This window comes from Venturia canescens, chromosome 8 (assembly GCF_019457755.1).
Source record: "Venturia canescens isolate UGA chromosome 8, ASM1945775v1, whole genome shotgun sequence".
NCBI classification, from domain to species: domain Eukaryota; kingdom Metazoa; phylum Arthropoda; class Insecta; order Hymenoptera; family Ichneumonidae; genus Venturia; species Venturia canescens.
This window is the reverse complement of record NC_057428.1, coordinates 20,648,621-20,666,561: the sequence shown is the minus strand read 5'-3', so window position 1 is coordinate 20,666,561 and position 17,941 is coordinate 20,648,621. Positions and strand designations below refer to the sequence as shown.

Sequence of the window (17,941 nt, the reverse complement as noted above, 5' to 3'; positions counted from 1 at the left end):
CACATTTATATTGATTTACGCAACCCTCGGGAATTCAGGCCTTCGTATTTTTACTTCTATACACACATTCAAATATTCGAATTATCCGATGATTTCGAGTACTCGAAATCCCTGTCATATTTATTTTTTCACAGGCACCCCTGGAGAATATTTCTATTAATAAACATCTCGTTGCATAATAGCTCTCGCTGGGCGGTTGAATCGTATCGATGAACAACAGTATTTCTCGAATTAATCGATGCTAGGAGTGGTCGATCCGGATATTGCGGAGGAACGATTTTTATCAGTCGGACTAATTCGAAAAAGAGCTGGGTTCGTTCCCTTCGAATAGTCTCTGGCAGAGTCGGATTATTTTTCCCTTCGATGAAGCCATCGAAATTTAAATGCAACGAAAGTGCAGAGAATCGAATAGAAATTCCTCCGACTATTCTGGCGACGGAGCTCTCTTATCATCGAGCGGTTTAAAAATAGAAAAATTACGGACGAAATCGCAGCTGATGAATCGCCTTCTGGAGTGGGTTTGTTCGAGGAGTTTATCAAAAATATCATTCGAAGATGAAGATTAAGTGGAAGAATCGACTGAGAAAATGGTTTTCTAGAGTTTTCCATAAATTTATGGGAACAGGTGGAGCTCTCGTGATCTCCCATGATATTGGACAATAAACTCGGTCTTTGAGCTAAACCGCGATAAATTGACGGAGCGCTCAAAATCATTGTTTCAGCTCGAAGCAATCACGTGATTCGAAAGTGCGATAAAAACTGATAGAAAATATGGAAATGATTCTATAAAAGCAAAAATGCCTGCGAAAAAGTTAGTTATCACAGCTGCGAGAAAAATAGGCAATAACAATGAAGAAAAAAAAGGATTTTGTACGCAATAATCGAGTGAAGCCTCCGGATCGGCGTAGCATTGCTAATCCCGTCTAACGATTCGTCAATTCGACGACTGCCGAGCCGAGGATTAATATTTGTCTAAGCGAGACACGAAAAATGACACGAGGAAGGTGAGCACTCAGACACGGATTTTCTCGAGTGCTATTTCCCGCTGGTTGAAGTGTCTCTTCACGTCGAGAGGTCCGAACATATCACACTTCCGGTTCTCCGGGGCCTGTGGAAACAGTTTTATATTAGTACGATACAGCAAAAATAAGCAAGTTTGATAAAAATTTGAGTAAATAATGAATCAATGAAAAAGATGAGGAGCGAGCGAGGGCACGTTCTGGACTCTTGAGTTTTGATTGAAAACCAGATAATAAGAAGGAGAAATAGAGCGAGCTTATCAACGAGGTATAAACACGCCATTCTCGCATGTGAATTTCTGTACTTCCGCCACGTAATCGCATTTCCCCTCGCGTATTATCGTATTTTTTTCTCCTTCCGTGTGCAAATAACGGGTTAATATAACACGATCTATTTGTGGCATCGGCCTCAACATCTTTTTACATTTTTAATAAGATTACGAAAATAATAACAGACGGCATTATATATCTCGAAGGAAAAATATTGCTGTTTCTATTGATCGCAGTGCAAACAACGATTTTGTGCTTTTATTGTCTGAATAAACCCGAGGAGGAAGTATTGGAAATAATTTTGAAAATATCACTGTTTCCTCATTCAATTTTGACGTCGTTTGAAATAAATGTGTCACTCAAGCACTCCCCGCTAGAGTAGGTACGTGACTCCGCGCGAGTTAGAAAAATAACACAAGCGTCTTTTATTGTCACTACTCCGAGGGATATAATAAAAAACGAATTAGAGTGTCAAACAAGCTTCGAGGCCCCCCGTATCGTTTTAATCTGTAATCCCCGCCTTTATCGCTATCTTTCTCGCGGCTCACGCGACAGATTTTCTTCCTGATAAGACATTTATGACCTTCTCGATCATCCCGTTACACAACCTTTCTCGTAAATGGACCTTTCGAGACCAAACTCACGGGTCTGTGAACTTTCACTTTTCTTATAATTTTATATTCTTCAAATTAAACGAAAATCCTTTAGCATCGCGTTCCAACAGCCCGAGTCGATATTCGTTTTTATCATCCCTCGCTTTGAGACCGCGAACGCCAGGAAATTTCGCGCCGATAATTCGATCAAGTTTTTGCAAAATCTGAAAGAAAAGAAAATTTTATTGAAAAGTTGACCGGAAATCATTTTCATTGGGTTTCGAAGCTTCTTTTGGGGAATGCGAAACCGATAAAAATCCAAAATTAATTATCACAGCAGGAATGAATAAGCGATTTCGAAAAGGCTTTCATTTTTAAGAGATTTTTGTGCAATTTCAACAATTTCAAACCATCAAGATTTTTGACCGAGGAGGAAGTCGCGAAGAAAATCTATTCGAATTTGCCTTCGAAGCAGAGCACCTGAAACACGAAAAAGTCACGAGAAAGCATGCGTAGAAAAAAATGAAACGTAGTAATTTGGTTCCGAAAGCCTTGTGCAAACGTGTGCTTAGGAACAGTGAGTTTTATCACAATCGAACATCGCAGCGAAGGGTATATTCATATCTGAAGATTTCTTTTCAGCTCTGGCGAAGCCTCTGGAGATAATCCGACGGCGTTAACGCGGAAGAAAATGTGGAATAACGTGTGCAATATAAAAGAAGAAAGAGAATCCAATTCGTCATTGACCGCGGAATAGACGAGGCTTCACGTGGAACGAAAAAAAAAAAGAGAGAAAGAAATATGAGAAAAGCGGAATACGATCACGGTGCTGCTGTGTGTCGTCGACCGGGGTGACGAGAGCGTGCTCTTCGCGCTGGCAATATTGAGCAATCTTGGTACGACGATTCATCCTGTCCTTTCATCGCGCATTTCTCACGGGCGGTCCACACAATAATCGTAGTTTTTTTTTTTTATTCTCCGCTCAACTATTATTGCGATCTCCTGACTCACGATCTCGTCATCTTGGCGAGTTTCCGGATTCTTCGAATGTACGCGCTCATGAAAATCTCTGCAACACGAGGAAACGTTTCGTTACGCCATGAAGCTCCTCATTCAACGTTACGTGTCGTGCTTTAGCCTCCACAAACGAAAGTTAATTCAATACTTTTACAGACGTTATTATTTGAAGCAGTGCGAGGAGAAAATCATTCCTTCGAAACGTCACGCTTTCATCACTCCCCTCGACACATAATCTGCAAAAATAAATTTCACGAAACTTGAAACCTCGATATTGCGGATCGTCCGTGGGAATTTTTTCAACAATTTCTTTACCGTTTCCAGTACTTATTCGATTCGACTCGGAACTTCAAGATTTCTTGGAATTTCGTATTTAAGATGATGGATCAGTCGGTAATCACACCTCGAATTTTTGAAATTGAAACTCTTTGACATCGTTCGTCCGATTAAAATAATAAAAATGTCATCGTACGCAGCACGATCGCAAAAATCCGATGACACTTTTATTTTTTCGATCAGACGAACGATGTGGAAAAATTTCCTTTTCAAAATTTGCAGCTATCTCTCTCGCACTCACGGTTGTGATTACCGACTGATCCATCATCTTAAGCCGTGAAAATAAACTGGTGAATTGCGTGTCTGATCGCCGTGGAAGAACGTACGAGGAAAAACATCGAATTCCACAGTGCTCGTGCCGAAAGCGCTCTTGTACTCAGCCTCGAAAAAACGTGTTTTTCGTCCGAGGAATATTGAGTGCAAGTATATGTTCGAGTCAATTGTGCACGAAGAAGAATTGAAAATTTTGAAAAAAATCGATTAATCATGGAATTACGATTGAAAGATTCGGTGCATGAGGCCGAGCGCTATCTCGCTCTGACTCGGTGTTAATAATAGAATTGTACGAATATGCTGAGAAAAAACATTATTTTCTTCAAATAAAAGGCAGATGGTACGATAAACGATATCGACACTTTGAAATCGTGTGGAATTCCGAATGAAAGTCGATGAGAGGCCCGAGAAGTTCTAAACTGCGTTGTAAAAAGTCGCTCGCTCGTTCAGGGTTCTTCGTAAAATGCGCGTTATTTGATTTCCTCGATACGATAGCGAATGAAATGTCTGGAAAATAAAAAAGAAGAAAAAGAAAACGGAACGAGGAGGATGATAAAGAGATGAGTGTACAAATAAATTGTTTATTGCCATCGCATACAGAATAAATATTATCCCTCATAAATAAAAAAAAAACGATGACCTTGCACGGTGCGAAGAACGAAAAAATCTTCAAAATTCATCGCCGACCGCTGACGCCATGTATTCCTTGTACAAAGCCATAAAACGAGCGACGAAAGCTTCCAGATGAAATATTACTTTAGAGCCCCGATGCATACGGTGCTCGTATTCCGCCGCCATCTCCGCAATTTCACCCTTCATTTCAAGATCACAATTTTTCGCCAACTCTTGTACCAAGCCCCGAAATATTACGTCACAGGGTATCGCGTGTGTCAACAACTCGTAAAGCCTGTTTCGAACCTCGAGAATTTTTTTCGGAGTTTGCTCCGCTACCATTATCGAGGCCGTTTTTCTTATGTATACTTGCCAATCTGGCTCTGTGATTTCTTGCTCAGCTGTGAAAGGATACCTGAAAATTGATGGTATTTTTGTTTTCAATGTTTAGCTTTATTCAGCGGGAACGAAACGTTTTTTTTCTCTCAGTAGTTATTTTTTCAAGTTCTCTTGTAAATTTGAGGATGAGAGGGAAATGAAATTGAAAAATAACGTAGAATTCTTACTGTTCGACTTTACACGCCTCGAGCATCAAAATAGCTCTTCTGAGATTTCTTCCACTGGTTCGCGACAGCCTCGTAGCCAATTCGTCCGGCAAATTGAGGCCCTCTCGTTTGCATATATGGCGCAATATACTTTCAATTTCTACGAAGGTCGGCGCGGCGATTCGAACCCCAAGACAACGCGATCTTATCGCTGGTGAAACGCGAGAAGTTGTGTTAGCACACAAAATTAAACGACACGACGTCACATACTTTTCCATTGTACGGCGAAGCGCGTGCTGAGCGTCCCTCGTTAATTGATCCACGTTCGTTAGAATTACCACTGAATAGCAGAAAATGAAAAAGAATTTCAAAATTACATTCATTCATTTTTACTTTCATTGATTTCATGTAACAATTTTTTTTTTGTAACAGAGTGGACAGAAAAATTAGATGAACATTTTTTAATTCCAATTTTTCTGTACGACGGTGTGTTCTAATGCGCTGATTACCTTTAAAGTCCCGCTGACCACTGGGATCTATCTGATAAGTTTGAGCGGTAGTTTTTATTAAATCCATAATGACGACTCTGTCATAAATTCCAACGTCACTGGGATTAATTTCGATATGAAAGTTGCTGCTAATCGTCATGATCTGCAGTTTTTTTTTAGATGGTGTCTGTAATTTGAAAAAAATAAAAAATGTGGAATTTTCACACAAGATACTAAACAAAAGAAAATCCGTTGTGAATGTACCTCGAATTGCATATTTTCCATTCGGAGTCTCTCCACTCCGCTGCCGTAAAGTTCTCTAATGATACTCATTATTCTGGTTTTCTTCCCAGCGCCTGGTGGACCGTGTACCAGCAGATGTGGAAAATCTCCTTTCTGAACCTTTTTCGGTACAAAAGGGAATGAGACAGTTATAGAGTTCTATTATGATTACCACTAAATTTGAATGAATTATATTATAATTACCATATTTTTTAAATCTTTTGCCTGTTCGAGATGATAATCGAGCTTGCTCAGGCTTGTTGGCCGATATTTGTCGACCCACAAACTCATTTTACTCCAAAATGTACAATTTTTCGTTTTGAAAAGTTAACCTAGAAATATGTCACGTTGTGCGCGATTCGCAGAGCTTAACCAAACGAATATATAGACAACGTTTTATGCCGGTCGATCTCCGCATCAAAAATGGTTTTATCACTTTTTTTTATTATTTTATGGCGTTAATATATAACTCAAGATTCAGTAAAAACTTAATTGAGAGACCAAACAGCGCGTTGAAAATTGTAACAATTGTAATTGAAAAGCTTGTTTACGTACTATAAATTGGCGGCAACTTTCGATGTTGGTTCACGTAGTACTTTCGGAGCTGTCAACGAATCTTTTCGCGTCATGAAACCGAGTCTCGTTGTATTTCCGAGTTTTTAATTCGGATAAAAAAAACATTTCGAACTTAATATTCATCAAAAAATAGTGAGGTTCGATTTTTTTCTTGATTCTTATTCACATTTTAAATCATAATATTACAATAATATTTCGAAAAATAAATTCGAAAAAGAAACAATATCCTGAAGCACGTGAATTAGTGTCCAACGAATTTTGACTTTCGATATTTGACTTTTATCAAGGCCCTACTCCTGTCAAAAAAGGAACACACATTCGCGTTCGATCTTCGTACCGATAATACAGATTTCTCAAAAAACTGAAGAAATTATTTCATTGAAGAATCAAATAAATAAAAGTTAAACATCAAGATGTCTCGGGGAAAGAAGGCGAAGAAAAAAATTGGTGCTCGTAGGAAGCAGGATTCTTCGGTGATCGCGTCGAGCATGCGGTTAACCGGAGCCGACGGATCTTCTGTAACGTCGATAAATAAATCTCACACGTTGGAGCTAAGTAAAAAGAAAAATAATGATGAATAACCAACGAATTAATGAGTGCGCCAAACTTATTTTCTTGCGTAACGTTCTCGTCATACGTTTTTCCTTCGAAAAGGTTCAAAGTTAGCAAAAGCCAAACCCTTGAGATCGAAGAGTGTCGAAATTGCGGAGCGAACGAGTAAGCTCGCAGAATCGAGAGATTTCAAGGAAAAAAAAGATGCTGAGGTCGTTGGCAAATCGATAAACGCGAGCAATTTAGCAATATTTTTCAAAAGTGAAGAACTCCAGACTCTCAGAAGTGTTCTTCGAAGAACTGACCTCGTGAGAACGCATTGAATATCGTTTTAACGACGCGGTGGCTTTTTTTCCGTGTATAAAATCCATTGATTTGAAAAATCGAGTTAAAAACAGTCGAAAAGTGAAATAAAAATATTTTTCCAGTCGAAAACTCCGCTCCTCCTCGGCGCCATAATCCTGGGCAAAGTGGACGTTGTAAAAAGGCTTTTGCGGGACGGTTATCCGATCAATTCTCAAAGCGAAGAGGATAAAACGACCGCGCTCATGTGGGCGGTTCGAAGGAAAGATCTCGAGATGATAAATTTATTGGTTCGTAACGGTGCCGACCTGACGCTGCTCGATGAAAACAACGACAACGTAGCTTTGATCGCAGTGCAATCTTCCTCCTGGGATCAAAACGATTTCCTCGACTTTTGGTACAGCATCGATCGTAAAATAGACTTGAAGCACGTCAACACGCGTGGCTACACGATACTGCATTACGCGAGGGAACGACAGTGGCATGTTCTCGCCAAACTGATCGACAGAAATTCCACTCTTTTGACGAGGATCGATTCCATCTCGAAGAATCCTTGCTTCTGTTGCTATTGTTCGACTGCTTCAGCAACTCCGAGATACAAAAGCAAACAGGTTGGTCAATCGAGTATTGGGAAGAATGGACCCTCGAGCCAAATTTGGCACTGTGGTCGATTATTTTTACCAGTTTTCCTTGTTTCTCAAGTTCTTCTGCAAGATTTTCGAGCCTGCGAATAAAACGAAGACAAATTGACATTATATTAAACGTTAACGTACGAATGTTATTGCCCGAGTAAAATTTTTCAAATAAACTTTTAGCTCACCATAAAAAAAGATGATTCCACAGGTCCTTGCGCCGGAGTACATGGAATCGACGTTGTCCCACTTGACAGTTCTTTTCGACGAGATCGTCAATCGTTACCGTGAGATTTGGTCGCGAGATCGAGATCTCGGTTACCCTGATTTCCGCGGAGGTGACGGTGGTGACACGGCAGCGACGTTCGACGACCTGGTGAGCCTCCGTCGCGAGGAGATTGCCCGATTGAACACGGTTTTGCCAAAGTTGGAAGAATCCTATTTGCAAAAGCTGCGGGACTGTTGGTCGTCTCTGGTTGCTAAAATGCGTCAGACGGCGTTAAGCGATGCACGGAAATTCGAGGAGTTCGTAACATCGATACAGATACAATTGCTCACCCACCAAGTTTCTCCTGGCAGCGACGAGCGCCTCGACATCGAGCCGAGAAACAAAAATTGTACAGAAATTCAACATTTTCCTGAGCCCGCGCATTCTTCGAGCCGAAAAAACGATGAACATACGAGCTTAAATTTTGAATTTCGTCCTGGAGGCACAGGCGATTCTTGACGAAAAATTCATCGATGTACAATCGAATAAACAGTCGATTGGAATTAGAAAATAAATCGATGGAGATTTCTCGTTACTTATCCACTCGTTCGATCTCTTTTTATTACTTATAATTGTATACGTGACAGAATTCAATAGCATTTTATATTTATAATATTGTGTAAAACGTCCATATCTTTTTCTTTGTTTTGTTGGTTTGTTTGTTTGTTGTTTGTTCTTTTGAGTTTTAATCGATAGATATATAATCAGTTAATTGTAGTGCTTGATCGATTAATTGCGACACGACATTATGTAGGAAGTTTTGTTGGGCGGGGGATTCGTTAAGGAGACAACGATAAATCGGTTGAGCGAAGAATATTCATTTTTATCAATAATATCCTTCGTGAATAGCGTTGTTTATCTTATTGTGTGTATTTTCCTCAATTTTTCCGACTCTCATTTTTGCCTCGACAATATTTTCAAGCGTTCTTTCAATTGTGTATAAAAATCCGTATGAACGAACGCAGTAAAAACAGCAAAAATATTTATTTCGTTTAGCGTCATGATTCAAGCATCTTTATTAATGCAGAATTGCAATTCCTTGAGCTTTAACGATTTTACGTTGTCTCCGGTTGATAATTTCAATATATATATTACGATTATTCATTCTCGATCGATCTTACAATTTTCCTCCATTCCTTAAACCTACTGATTTTCTGTTTTCTTTTCTTTTTTATTCCATATTTTTTCTCATTTTCTTTGTTTCTTTCCCAATTTATTTTTCTCTTCAATTTCAAAGTATCCACTCGACTCGACGATATGACTGCATTTGAAAGAGAACATCAAATGAGGCTACAACGATAATAATCGATTTGTATATCTTTTTTGTTCAATTTTCTTCTTCAAAGGCCTTGGAAATCACATACACGCAAGCACACACTCACAAATATACGTGAATTATCGGCAAAATGGCGAAATATCTTTGTTTTTTTTTTTTTTTTAATTTTTTTCAATCCTCCGTTCGCGTTAAGCGATATTATTTCCTTTTATCTCCCCGTGCCCCTTTAAATCTTTCAGTTCAACGCGAATGAAAAATATAACTGTTATCAATAAACGTAACTATTTCATCGTAATAATATGTTCGAGTAACAAATTTCTTCATGTATATATATATATATATAATATTTATATATATATATATTTGTCGCTTAATTAAAACGAGATTAGCGAAGATTGTGTACGCGATTTGCGATTTTTTTCCGGTTCGACAATAATCGAAAACGATTATAAATTCTATGCTTTCGTTTCAATAATTTGAATACGGTTTATTCAATAATGACTTAAGCGTTAAACAGTTCCTGGACGACTTTGGTAAAACGAGTTATAGTGAGTAAAATAAAAATGAGCATAAAAAAAAATCTCAAAGAGTATCGTTAATTCCTAGTCATTGTAAATGTTATCTCGAAAAAACATTTCTGCTATGAATTTTTAAAAGGGGAATAAAAAAAAGCGTTACGAATAATGATAAAAGCGCGTTGTAAGCGCGATTCAACTACGTCAATTCGCGTCGTGTGCGATTTAACACGAAGAAACAAATTTATAGCAGTTGCCTCCCTCGCTCTGGAGTCTGCGCTTATTTTAATGAAATCATGATGATAAATCATGGTTGTATTGAAAAGTGAAAACAACCTCTTTCACTCTACTCACTGTGCCTTTCGTGCAATCTTTTTGCGTTTTCGAATATCCCTCAAAAACAAAGTGTGTAAAAGGTGCGATCTTTCGAGACTGTGATGAACGACGATGTTGTTCGATAGTCATGGAAATATAGTGATCAGAAGGGTGCGATTACTGCGACAGCCTCGCCCCGACTCGTTGGCAACGATGTGCATTCTTCCCACTTGTTGGAATTTGGGTCGTAACATTCCACCGTTGATATCGTTATTTGGGTACGATAGAAATTAATATCCTGTGATTGATCGCCACCGATCACGTACAAACGACCGTCGGCCGCTGCCACCGCTGGATAAGATCTCCCGATGCTCATCGGAGCTACAGCCGTCCATTTATTCTATTTGACAGAAAAAAAAAATATTAATTCTACCAATTCATTTCTTTAATTACATTTTCAGTTTTTGCAATTTTTTCATTACACCAAAATAAATGTACCTTTTCGAAAGAATATCTCTCGACGGTGGTGCGAAACTCTTGATTCTTGTTCGTACCACCAACTACGTAAAGATAACCGTCCAAAATAGTTATTCCCATTTGAGATCGAGGTGTGAGCATGGGCGCGAGACTGTTCCACTCGCGCGTAACGGGGTTGTAGGTCATCGTGTCTTGTCGATGCCTGCTGTCGTGGGTGCAGCCGCCGATTACGTAAATCAATCCTGAAATATTGATTTTAATGAGTAATTAAACTTTGTTGTACGTTGAATCGAGGCTGAATTCGATTTTGTTACTTTACCCTCGTAAGCCACGACGCCCATGCTAAATCGAGGCTCGGGCAGTTGACCATGCAGTTCCCATTTATTCGTCAAAGGGTCATAAGTCTCGATTGAGCCGCCAATGTCCTCACCCACCCATCCACCAAAAGCGTAAAGCGCGTTATCGAGCGCACAAAGCCCAAATTCGCATCTGGGCTCTGTCATACACGCAATTGACGTCCAAACGTTGTCTCGGGGATCGTAACATTCCCCGTTTGCTATTATACACGACTCCAGCTCACCACCGACCACGTAAACTTTGCCATCAAGAACGGCGACTCCTGGGAGAATCCTGCCGATTCCTATTGGTGCGACTTCGCTCCATTCTCTGAAAAAACATTCCAATTTAATATCAATCCTCGAATCAAACACGATTCGATATTCACGATAAATTTATTTTCACATTTTTTGAATGAAACGTTTTCTCTTTTACCCCGTAAACGTGTCGTATTTTTCAATAGTCTCGTAAATACTCTCAGCATCTCTTGCCCAACTGTCAGCCGTATGTTCCCGTTTGGAACCACCGATAACGAGAATATTTTTCTTCGCGCAGAGCCTGGGCTCAGCTCGCAGAGACACTAGACAGCCTTTGTTCGAAACCAAATCCTTTTGTATCGATCGCAACGCTACGATCAAACTTGCATCCTTGCATTCAAGGATCACACTGTCGAGACGTGCCAATGAGCACAGTCGCAGTCTTATGTGACCGAGAATCTCGAATACGTAGCAACGACGCGCTGGAATGTCGTGGACGATCCAGTTGTACGCTGCTTGGAAGACCTAATAACGAAAGGAGAAAAAAATTTCTCTTTGCAGGGATGAATAAATGTAGCGAGTTGAGTATGACTCAAGAACATTGTTAATGAGCTGTACAAAGAGTATGTTCTTATTACCTGAAATTCAGTGTCAACGTGTATGTACTCGCTACTGAGAAAATGAATGAGATAATCCTTTGGCAGATCAAGGAACTCCTCCTCCTGTGAAACTTGAGGAAAATTGACTTCAATAAAGTGTAGGGCAGTCTCCAGTAGATCTAGTCTGTTGTGTGCTTCTGCAAATCTAGAAAAAAGGATGGTAACATTTTTAAAAAATGGACAATCTAAACAAGATTCGAAAAAAAGGAAAAAGTGTATTTTCTATACCTATAAATTCCAAGTGCATTGGAGTAATGTAATTGTTGACGCAAATAATCTATGCAGCCAGAGACAACTTCGTCAAGTTCCAGCATATCTGCGGCGGCAAATAATTCTTGTACATTATCTTGAGTGATGTCGACATTGCCAGTATAAATAAAATCTATAAGGATGGATAGAATATTGGGAGAGACGGAATGAATTTCCACGAGTTCTTGTTGCTCTTCTACCAAACCGCCAGTGAACATGGCATTAAAATAAGCGCTACTAGCTGCCAGAACTGATCTATGCGCTCTAATTATACTGTCCCCAGCAACAATGCCAACATCGCTAAACTGATTCTTGAGCCGTTGAGCATTCAAGTTTCTCAAAACTTTTGGTGCATAATGGCCGACTGCATAAACTGTGCTTGAAACGTCCGATGCCTCGCGCATCTGTTGCGTAGCAAAACCCATTGTTTGAGTATCGTGACCACTCTTCAGTGGCGGCACTGAGCCATCAGCCATGAAACCATCGAGTTGACCTTTGTCCACAGCTCCTGTAAATTTTAATCTGTTCATTCTAAGCAAAGTATTTTTTTCTTTTTAACTCCACTTTCTGTCTCATCATTTTCTACATGAACATTTTTTACATTTTTTTGCCAGAAATTATTCATGTACAATTTTCTTATCGTTTTATGTTTACGGATATTTTGTTTTTTCTATACAGAAAAAGAAATTCAGAGGATATGAATCTTAGAACAAGGTTCTGAAAATATTTAAATTTTGTTATGTTTTAGTAAAAAATTTATGAATTTTCGTTTCTCATTTTTTTTTTTGTGCAATTTCTCTTTTTCATCTTTTTTAAGAATCCATTATTATTAATTGATACTTATTCCATTTATGAATTTATTGATGAATGTTTCAGCAAAAGGGCTTTCACAATAATCATAATTCTGTCATTAATAACGAGCAAATAAACTTCGTTTGATACTCACGACATATACGGGACAGCACTCTATAAACGCTGTGGAAAGACTTAGTGTTGTTCTTTCCTTTTAAGCGCATCACTACAGTATCATGTTTTAATTGATTTCAATATAAATAATATTTTTTCAATTGTTTCTGGATTCAAAAAAAATAATAACGTACAGTAAAAAACAAAAAAAGATATGCAACACAATAATTGTAAGAAGAGTTACAGAGGTGTCACGAAAACTTTATGGGGAACACCTCGATAATTCGTTTAACCAACTCTCATAAACGGATACACACACTCGATTATAATTATATTAGCGGTACACACGCCCGTATATGTATGTTTTTATATTCCAGGAACTACACGCGAATGATTTTAATTTCTCAACGAAAATAAAAACACTCGCCCGCCCCGTTATGAGTTATCAGATCTTTTTTCCTCTTTTTTCTTGACATATGTCAAACATTATAGGGACTTTGTGATATTAGTCGCGGGACAACAGACGAATCGCGGATCGATTGATTCGGTTGAAATATATATAGAATTCGATAATGCGCGAAATAAGAGGGAGGGACACTCTGTGATACACCGAATAATGAGCACTTGTGATAATTATTACTGTTCATTTATATCCTATCAGATCAACACAATGCCCATACATTTTTGTTCTTGGAATCTTTGTAAATATTCTTTTTTTTTTACAAAAATTCCGACCAAAAGGCTCAAAAATTTTCGTTACAATGTCCATAAAAATTTAACTCTGTGACGGAGTGACGATAACGCGTGTGAATGTGTACGTTAACGTTAATACATGGACATGGGATACTAGCGTCCTCTACACTGAATTTGAATAAAAACCTACACCACTTGGAAAAATTGCATTTTTCTATTATTATTTTTTACACTGTTTGAAATTCAGTTTTTTCTTTAAATTGTGCCGCTAAGTGGCCAATTAGAGGTATATCATAATTTGCTGTTTTTACTATTTTTGTATTTGTTCGATGTTTCGAAACAAATTTCCCTGTGATTCTTGCGTTTAACCCGTTTAACACTGTAATGACAGATAAGATAGAGGTTATGGTTGTACGCGGCAATTCTATTTTATTTCTTTACATGATTTTTTTAATCCAACTTTTCAGCAAGTATTACTTATTGGGAATCAAGTAGAAAATTGGAAAATTTGTACCTGATTGACGATTATTCGAAAATATTTTCATCCGAATTTGAAATCTTCCCGAGGGACGAAAACAAAATACTCTTTAGTCAAATCAGTGATTAAATTAAAGACTTTAAATAATTGATCTAAGTATCTTTCAAAGAACAATTTCATTTACTAAAACGATTTGTTGAAAAGTCTTGTATAAACAACAGGCGAACCCTTTTTCATTGAAAAGCCATAAATAGTGTATCATTTATAAACTGAGAATGTTTTTTGTATTAGAAAAAAATGGATTCAAAAGCACAAGCTTTGGTCAAACTGGATGCAGCGGTACATAATCTACACAAAAGTATCGCAGATTTTCCTGTCGGTGCAGTTTCCATATATGATTACAAACCTATTGAGGAGAAAATCCAAGATATTAGAGAATCATTGGTCGCGCTGAGTGCCAAGGTTTTGACACTGAGAGCAAAAGTTGCAGCACGTAAGACTGTTTAAAAAAAAATTCAACAGTGACCAAAATTTATTGAATTATATTAAACGATGGATTTATATCCCTTTTTCAGAAAGACCAAGAGATCTGCCGGGTGAACTTAGCAATGATGATTTACACAAAGAATTTCAGGATAAAGTAGCGCAATCAGTAATCAACAGATTAGCCATTACATCTTGTTTACAATCCGGTGAAATTCAAGACATTTTGGAAAACTCAGAAAAAAATGAAGTTACCATGTATACAAATTTTTTAACGATCATTCTCCTTGAAAATTAATTGTTATCCACAGACTTTGATGACAACCTTAATCTTTTCCTAATATTTCAGACAATTGAGAATTATAATGGAGAAGTTGTTCATTTTGAATGACGAAGTGATGACCTGGGAAAAAACAAGAGAACAGAAATTCACTGAAGAACTTGATTTGAAGAGTGAGCTGCAGAATGCGTTGTCCGTATTTAGAGACTTTCTTACCAATCAAGGAAATATTAGAAAGGAAAAGCTCAAAGTAACTAATCCTAAAATAGCAGAGTAAGTCTCAGAAACTGAATCTCTTCCAAACTCCTATGATGTTCGGTTTTCAAAGTCATTCTTTCTTCAAGGCAAAAAGAAGCGATAGATCGAAGGCTGCAAAAAATCAACGTAATGAAAAGACTGATAACAAATATGTGTGCCGCAGCCCCAAAAGCGGTTAAGGATCAAGTGCTGAGGGACCTGTCGAAAAAGCACAGAGAGTTATTGACCATCGAGGCCATCCAGGAAATGGCGAGAAATTATGAATACTCCAAAAATGGGTAGACCGAACATTTGAAAGTTTTCCCACTCTTACAGAACTTTTGAATCTTAGATATTTTCCATTTAATTTATGTGAGCAAATACACATGATCGTAATACGAATAATGATTTTAATCATATTAATTTCTTTTTTATTTAACGTATTACAAAATTATCCTGTTAATTATATATTAATTCGTGTTGATTTACTCAAGTACCAATTTGAGAAAAAGATGGGATTGCTAGAGAGCTTTTTTTAGTTGAGCAATGAATGAAAAAGGAATGTATAATGTGAAAAAATTAATCGGTCTGTGTGGACTGATCAATTCGGGAGGGTAAATTGTAAATACAGTCGTCCATAGAGAGCGAACGTAGCTGTAAGCGCTGCTGCAGTTCCGAAGACATTGAAGGAATGACCGAATTGGTTCTCATTCTTGCGATTGGCTCACGGGCTCGAATTTTGTACCAGCCTCGAGGTTTCTTTGGTATGGGACTTCTTACATCGTTTAGCAAATCCCTACTGTCCGAGGGAGAATGAGAAGGAACTTCTTCCGCGTCACGAGAACGTTTCGCGTTTCGTGGCAGCAAGGCCGATTCCAGACTCGTTAAAACTTCCGAGGATGCTGTATTGGCATTTGGAGTCGCTGATAGAAGAGCCAAGTGTTGACTTTTCTCCACAGGCTCTCTGGATATATTTTTTAACGATCTGCTTCCTGAAATCAGTGAATTGTTCATAGAAACGAAGCATTAATCCAATTTTATCATGATTGATTTCCTATTCTTAGGTGAGAAAAGAGGCTTCCAAAATTTACCTGGAAAATTCCTGAGAGCGACCTTCACAGCGTTCGCAACAGCCGCAAAAATTCCACCGGAACTTCCAGATCCGAATTCCGTATGTTCTTGATGATTTCTTGTGACGTTCTCTGTCGAGTTGACCATGTTGTGGCGTTCAATAGCTGAAAAACTCATGTAACTATCAACGGAAAGTATAGAAGGTGCTGGTTTTGTAGATTCGCTGTCCGTCTTGGACTCGTCGAGAGAGTTTGCCATGTGTTCGCTGCTACCGGCTACGAGCTTTTTTAGGCTCGAGTCCAGGAGAGGCACGAGTTCGTTGGAATTCAAATTGCCATTTTTTTCTACGACAACCATCATGATTACTCTCGAAGAAGAGGAAGAAGCTTCGGTTGTTGGTTTCGCTATTTCCACCGGTCTTTTGAATTCGCTGTCGAGAATTTGACGTTTCGATCCTGTGTCCGAATCTTCGGGTGTTTCGAGATCTTCGTGTTTCTGTTCTTTCTCAAAATTCCTGTCGTTCTCATCGATAATACGAACAGCCGAGACCGAAAGTTTTTCAACGAGGGGAATTGACAGCTCTGACAAGCTTTGACGTGCCTCATAAAAAATTTCATTGTCCGTTGTGTCGAGATCATCGTTATCAATCGTGCTGTGAACTTCACTTTTAATAGCAAATTGATCTGAAAATCTGACTCTTTTCGTTGAATCCAGTTTTTGATTTTCTACATTCTCATCGTTCGTTACCGGCGAAGATTCTTTCGGAATGGTAACGAAATTTTCGATTCTCGCGTCCTCGTCGAGTTCTTGCATCACGTCGAGCATTATTTTTCCAGAGTTGCAACTTTTACTAGAATAATTCGAGGTGTCGCTCATAGCGATTGATTTGTTCGAAAGAATTGATCGGAGTGGCGTACGATCAGTCAAATTGCTTGTTTTCAAAGAGAAACTTTGATAATTCGATTCGTTGGAAGAGGAATAACTTTGGAAATTTTTGTAGCTCGCTTCCTTCGAGCTGTTTTCTTTTTCGATCAAATATTCGTTTCTTTGGTGATTTTTGAGCACTTGAACGCTCAGTTTTGGAGTCTTTATCGAGATATTTGGACTTTTGGGCGTTTTAAAAACGAAATTCACCTTGGAACCGTTGCCACCTACGTGCATGGGCGTGCTCGTGTTTCTCTTGAGTTCTGGTGGCGATATCAAGTCGTTGAACTTCACGTTATAATCACTTTCAGTTCCGGTACTTTGGTTTCTCGTCGAAGAATAGTTGCAAGGTGTTTTAACCCAAGAAGGCGGTGACTTCAAAGAAAATATCGATTCGTCGCTTTTCTCCAAACGACAATTGAATCCTGAACGCGTACAAGCACCGAAAAACTGCAAATCTTTCGAATTTCTGTATACCACACCGCACAAACGACAGTACAGCGGCAAATGGTGAAAAACAACGTGACAGAAAAATTCTTGATTGTCAAAGTTCTTCACTGCAAGACTGTTCGCACGACAGAGAGGACACTCGGATTTACGACTCGGATGTTTCTTCTTTACGTGCTCCGTACAACAGTCTGAGCAACAGAACAGTTTTTTGCATACGTAGCACCGATTATTCTGCCAAAAATATAAATAATTATTCTATTTATACACCTTTTATTTCACTTTTCCAACGTTTATTTAAAAAACCGTTAAATATTTGAATCTTCTAGTATATTTTTCCGTGTTTACCTCGTTCGGTGGCATACTTTGTTTTCCTTCTCACCTTCGATCGTCGCCGATCAGACGCTCTGTGTATTAGACGCATGGAACTGTCCCTCTCTCTTTCCTCTTTTTGTTTTTGTAGAAATTTCGGTCGCGATGGTAGGAGTGAGGCACGTGACTTCAATGTACACACAAGGAACAAGATAAAGGACGATATGAATTGGTGACGAAAAGACAACGATAAAATTCCC

General features: G+C 38.5%; 4 protein-coding genes across 7 annotated transcripts; 1 reads left to right on the top strand and 3 right to left on the bottom strand.

The window, feature by feature from the left end:
• Positions 1 to 4,069: 4,069 nt before the first annotated feature.
• On the bottom strand, positions 4,070 to 6,115 carry RfC38 (replication factor C subunit RfC38). Its single transcript, XM_043426992.1, has 5 exons — positions 5,640 to 6,115; positions 5,418 to 5,555; positions 5,175 to 5,340; positions 4,687 to 5,005; positions 4,070 to 4,535 (listed from the first exon to the last, which is right to left on the bottom strand). The coding sequence occupies exons 1-5, from the start codon at positions 5,724 to 5,726 to the stop codon at positions 4,178 to 4,180; spliced, it is 1,068 nt and encodes a 355-aa protein (XP_043282927.1). The 5' UTR covers positions 5,727 to 6,115; the 3' UTR covers positions 4,070 to 4,177.
• Positions 6,116 to 8,298: 2,183 nt separating this feature from the next.
• On the bottom strand, positions 8,299 to 13,573 carry LOC122415117 (actin-binding protein IPP-like). Of its 3 annotated transcripts, none has more exons than XM_043426986.1 (8): positions 13,074 to 13,573; positions 12,797 to 12,923; positions 11,830 to 12,358; positions 11,581 to 11,746; positions 11,121 to 11,467; positions 10,669 to 11,015; positions 10,371 to 10,591; positions 8,299 to 10,272 (listed from the first exon to the last, which is right to left on the bottom strand). In XM_043426986.1, the coding sequence occupies exons 2-8, from the start codon at positions 12,864 to 12,866 to the stop codon at positions 10,036 to 10,038; spliced, it is 1,917 nt and encodes a 638-aa protein (XP_043282921.1). In that variant the 5' UTR covers positions 12,867 to 12,923; positions 13,074 to 13,573; the 3' UTR covers positions 8,299 to 10,035. The 3 variants fall into 3 exon arrangements, with proteins under 3 accessions (XP_043282921.1, XP_043282922.1, XP_043282923.1); XM_043426987.1 differs by having other exon boundaries at positions 13,397 to 13,573; XM_043426988.1 differs by having other exon boundaries at positions 11,830 to 12,343; positions 12,797 to 13,573.
• A 13-nt stretch (positions 13,574 to 13,586) lies between these two features.
• On the top strand, positions 13,587 to 15,346 carry LOC122415126 (uncharacterized). The gene is made up of 5 exons (XM_043426996.1): positions 13,587 to 13,735; positions 14,219 to 14,420; positions 14,503 to 14,668; positions 14,760 to 14,963; positions 15,035 to 15,346. Exons 2-5 carry the CDS (start codon positions 14,225 to 14,227, stop codon positions 15,228 to 15,230), a joined length of 762 nt encoding a protein of 253 aa, XP_043282931.1. The 5' UTR covers positions 13,587 to 13,735; positions 14,219 to 14,224; the 3' UTR covers positions 15,231 to 15,346.
• Positions 15,333 to 17,933, bottom strand: LOC122415116 (uncharacterized). Of its 2 annotated transcripts, none has more exons than XM_043426984.1 (3): positions 17,752 to 17,933; positions 16,019 to 17,603; positions 15,333 to 15,919 (listed from the first exon to the last, which is right to left on the bottom strand). In XM_043426984.1, the coding sequence occupies exons 1-3, from the start codon at positions 17,791 to 17,793 to the stop codon at positions 15,507 to 15,509; spliced, it is 2,040 nt and encodes a 679-aa protein (XP_043282919.1). In that variant the 5' UTR covers positions 17,794 to 17,933; the 3' UTR covers positions 15,333 to 15,506. The 2 variants fall into 2 exon arrangements, with proteins under 2 accessions (XP_043282919.1, XP_043282920.1); XM_043426985.1 differs by having other exon boundaries at positions 17,718 to 17,844.
• Positions 17,934 to 17,941: the final 8 nt, after the last annotated feature.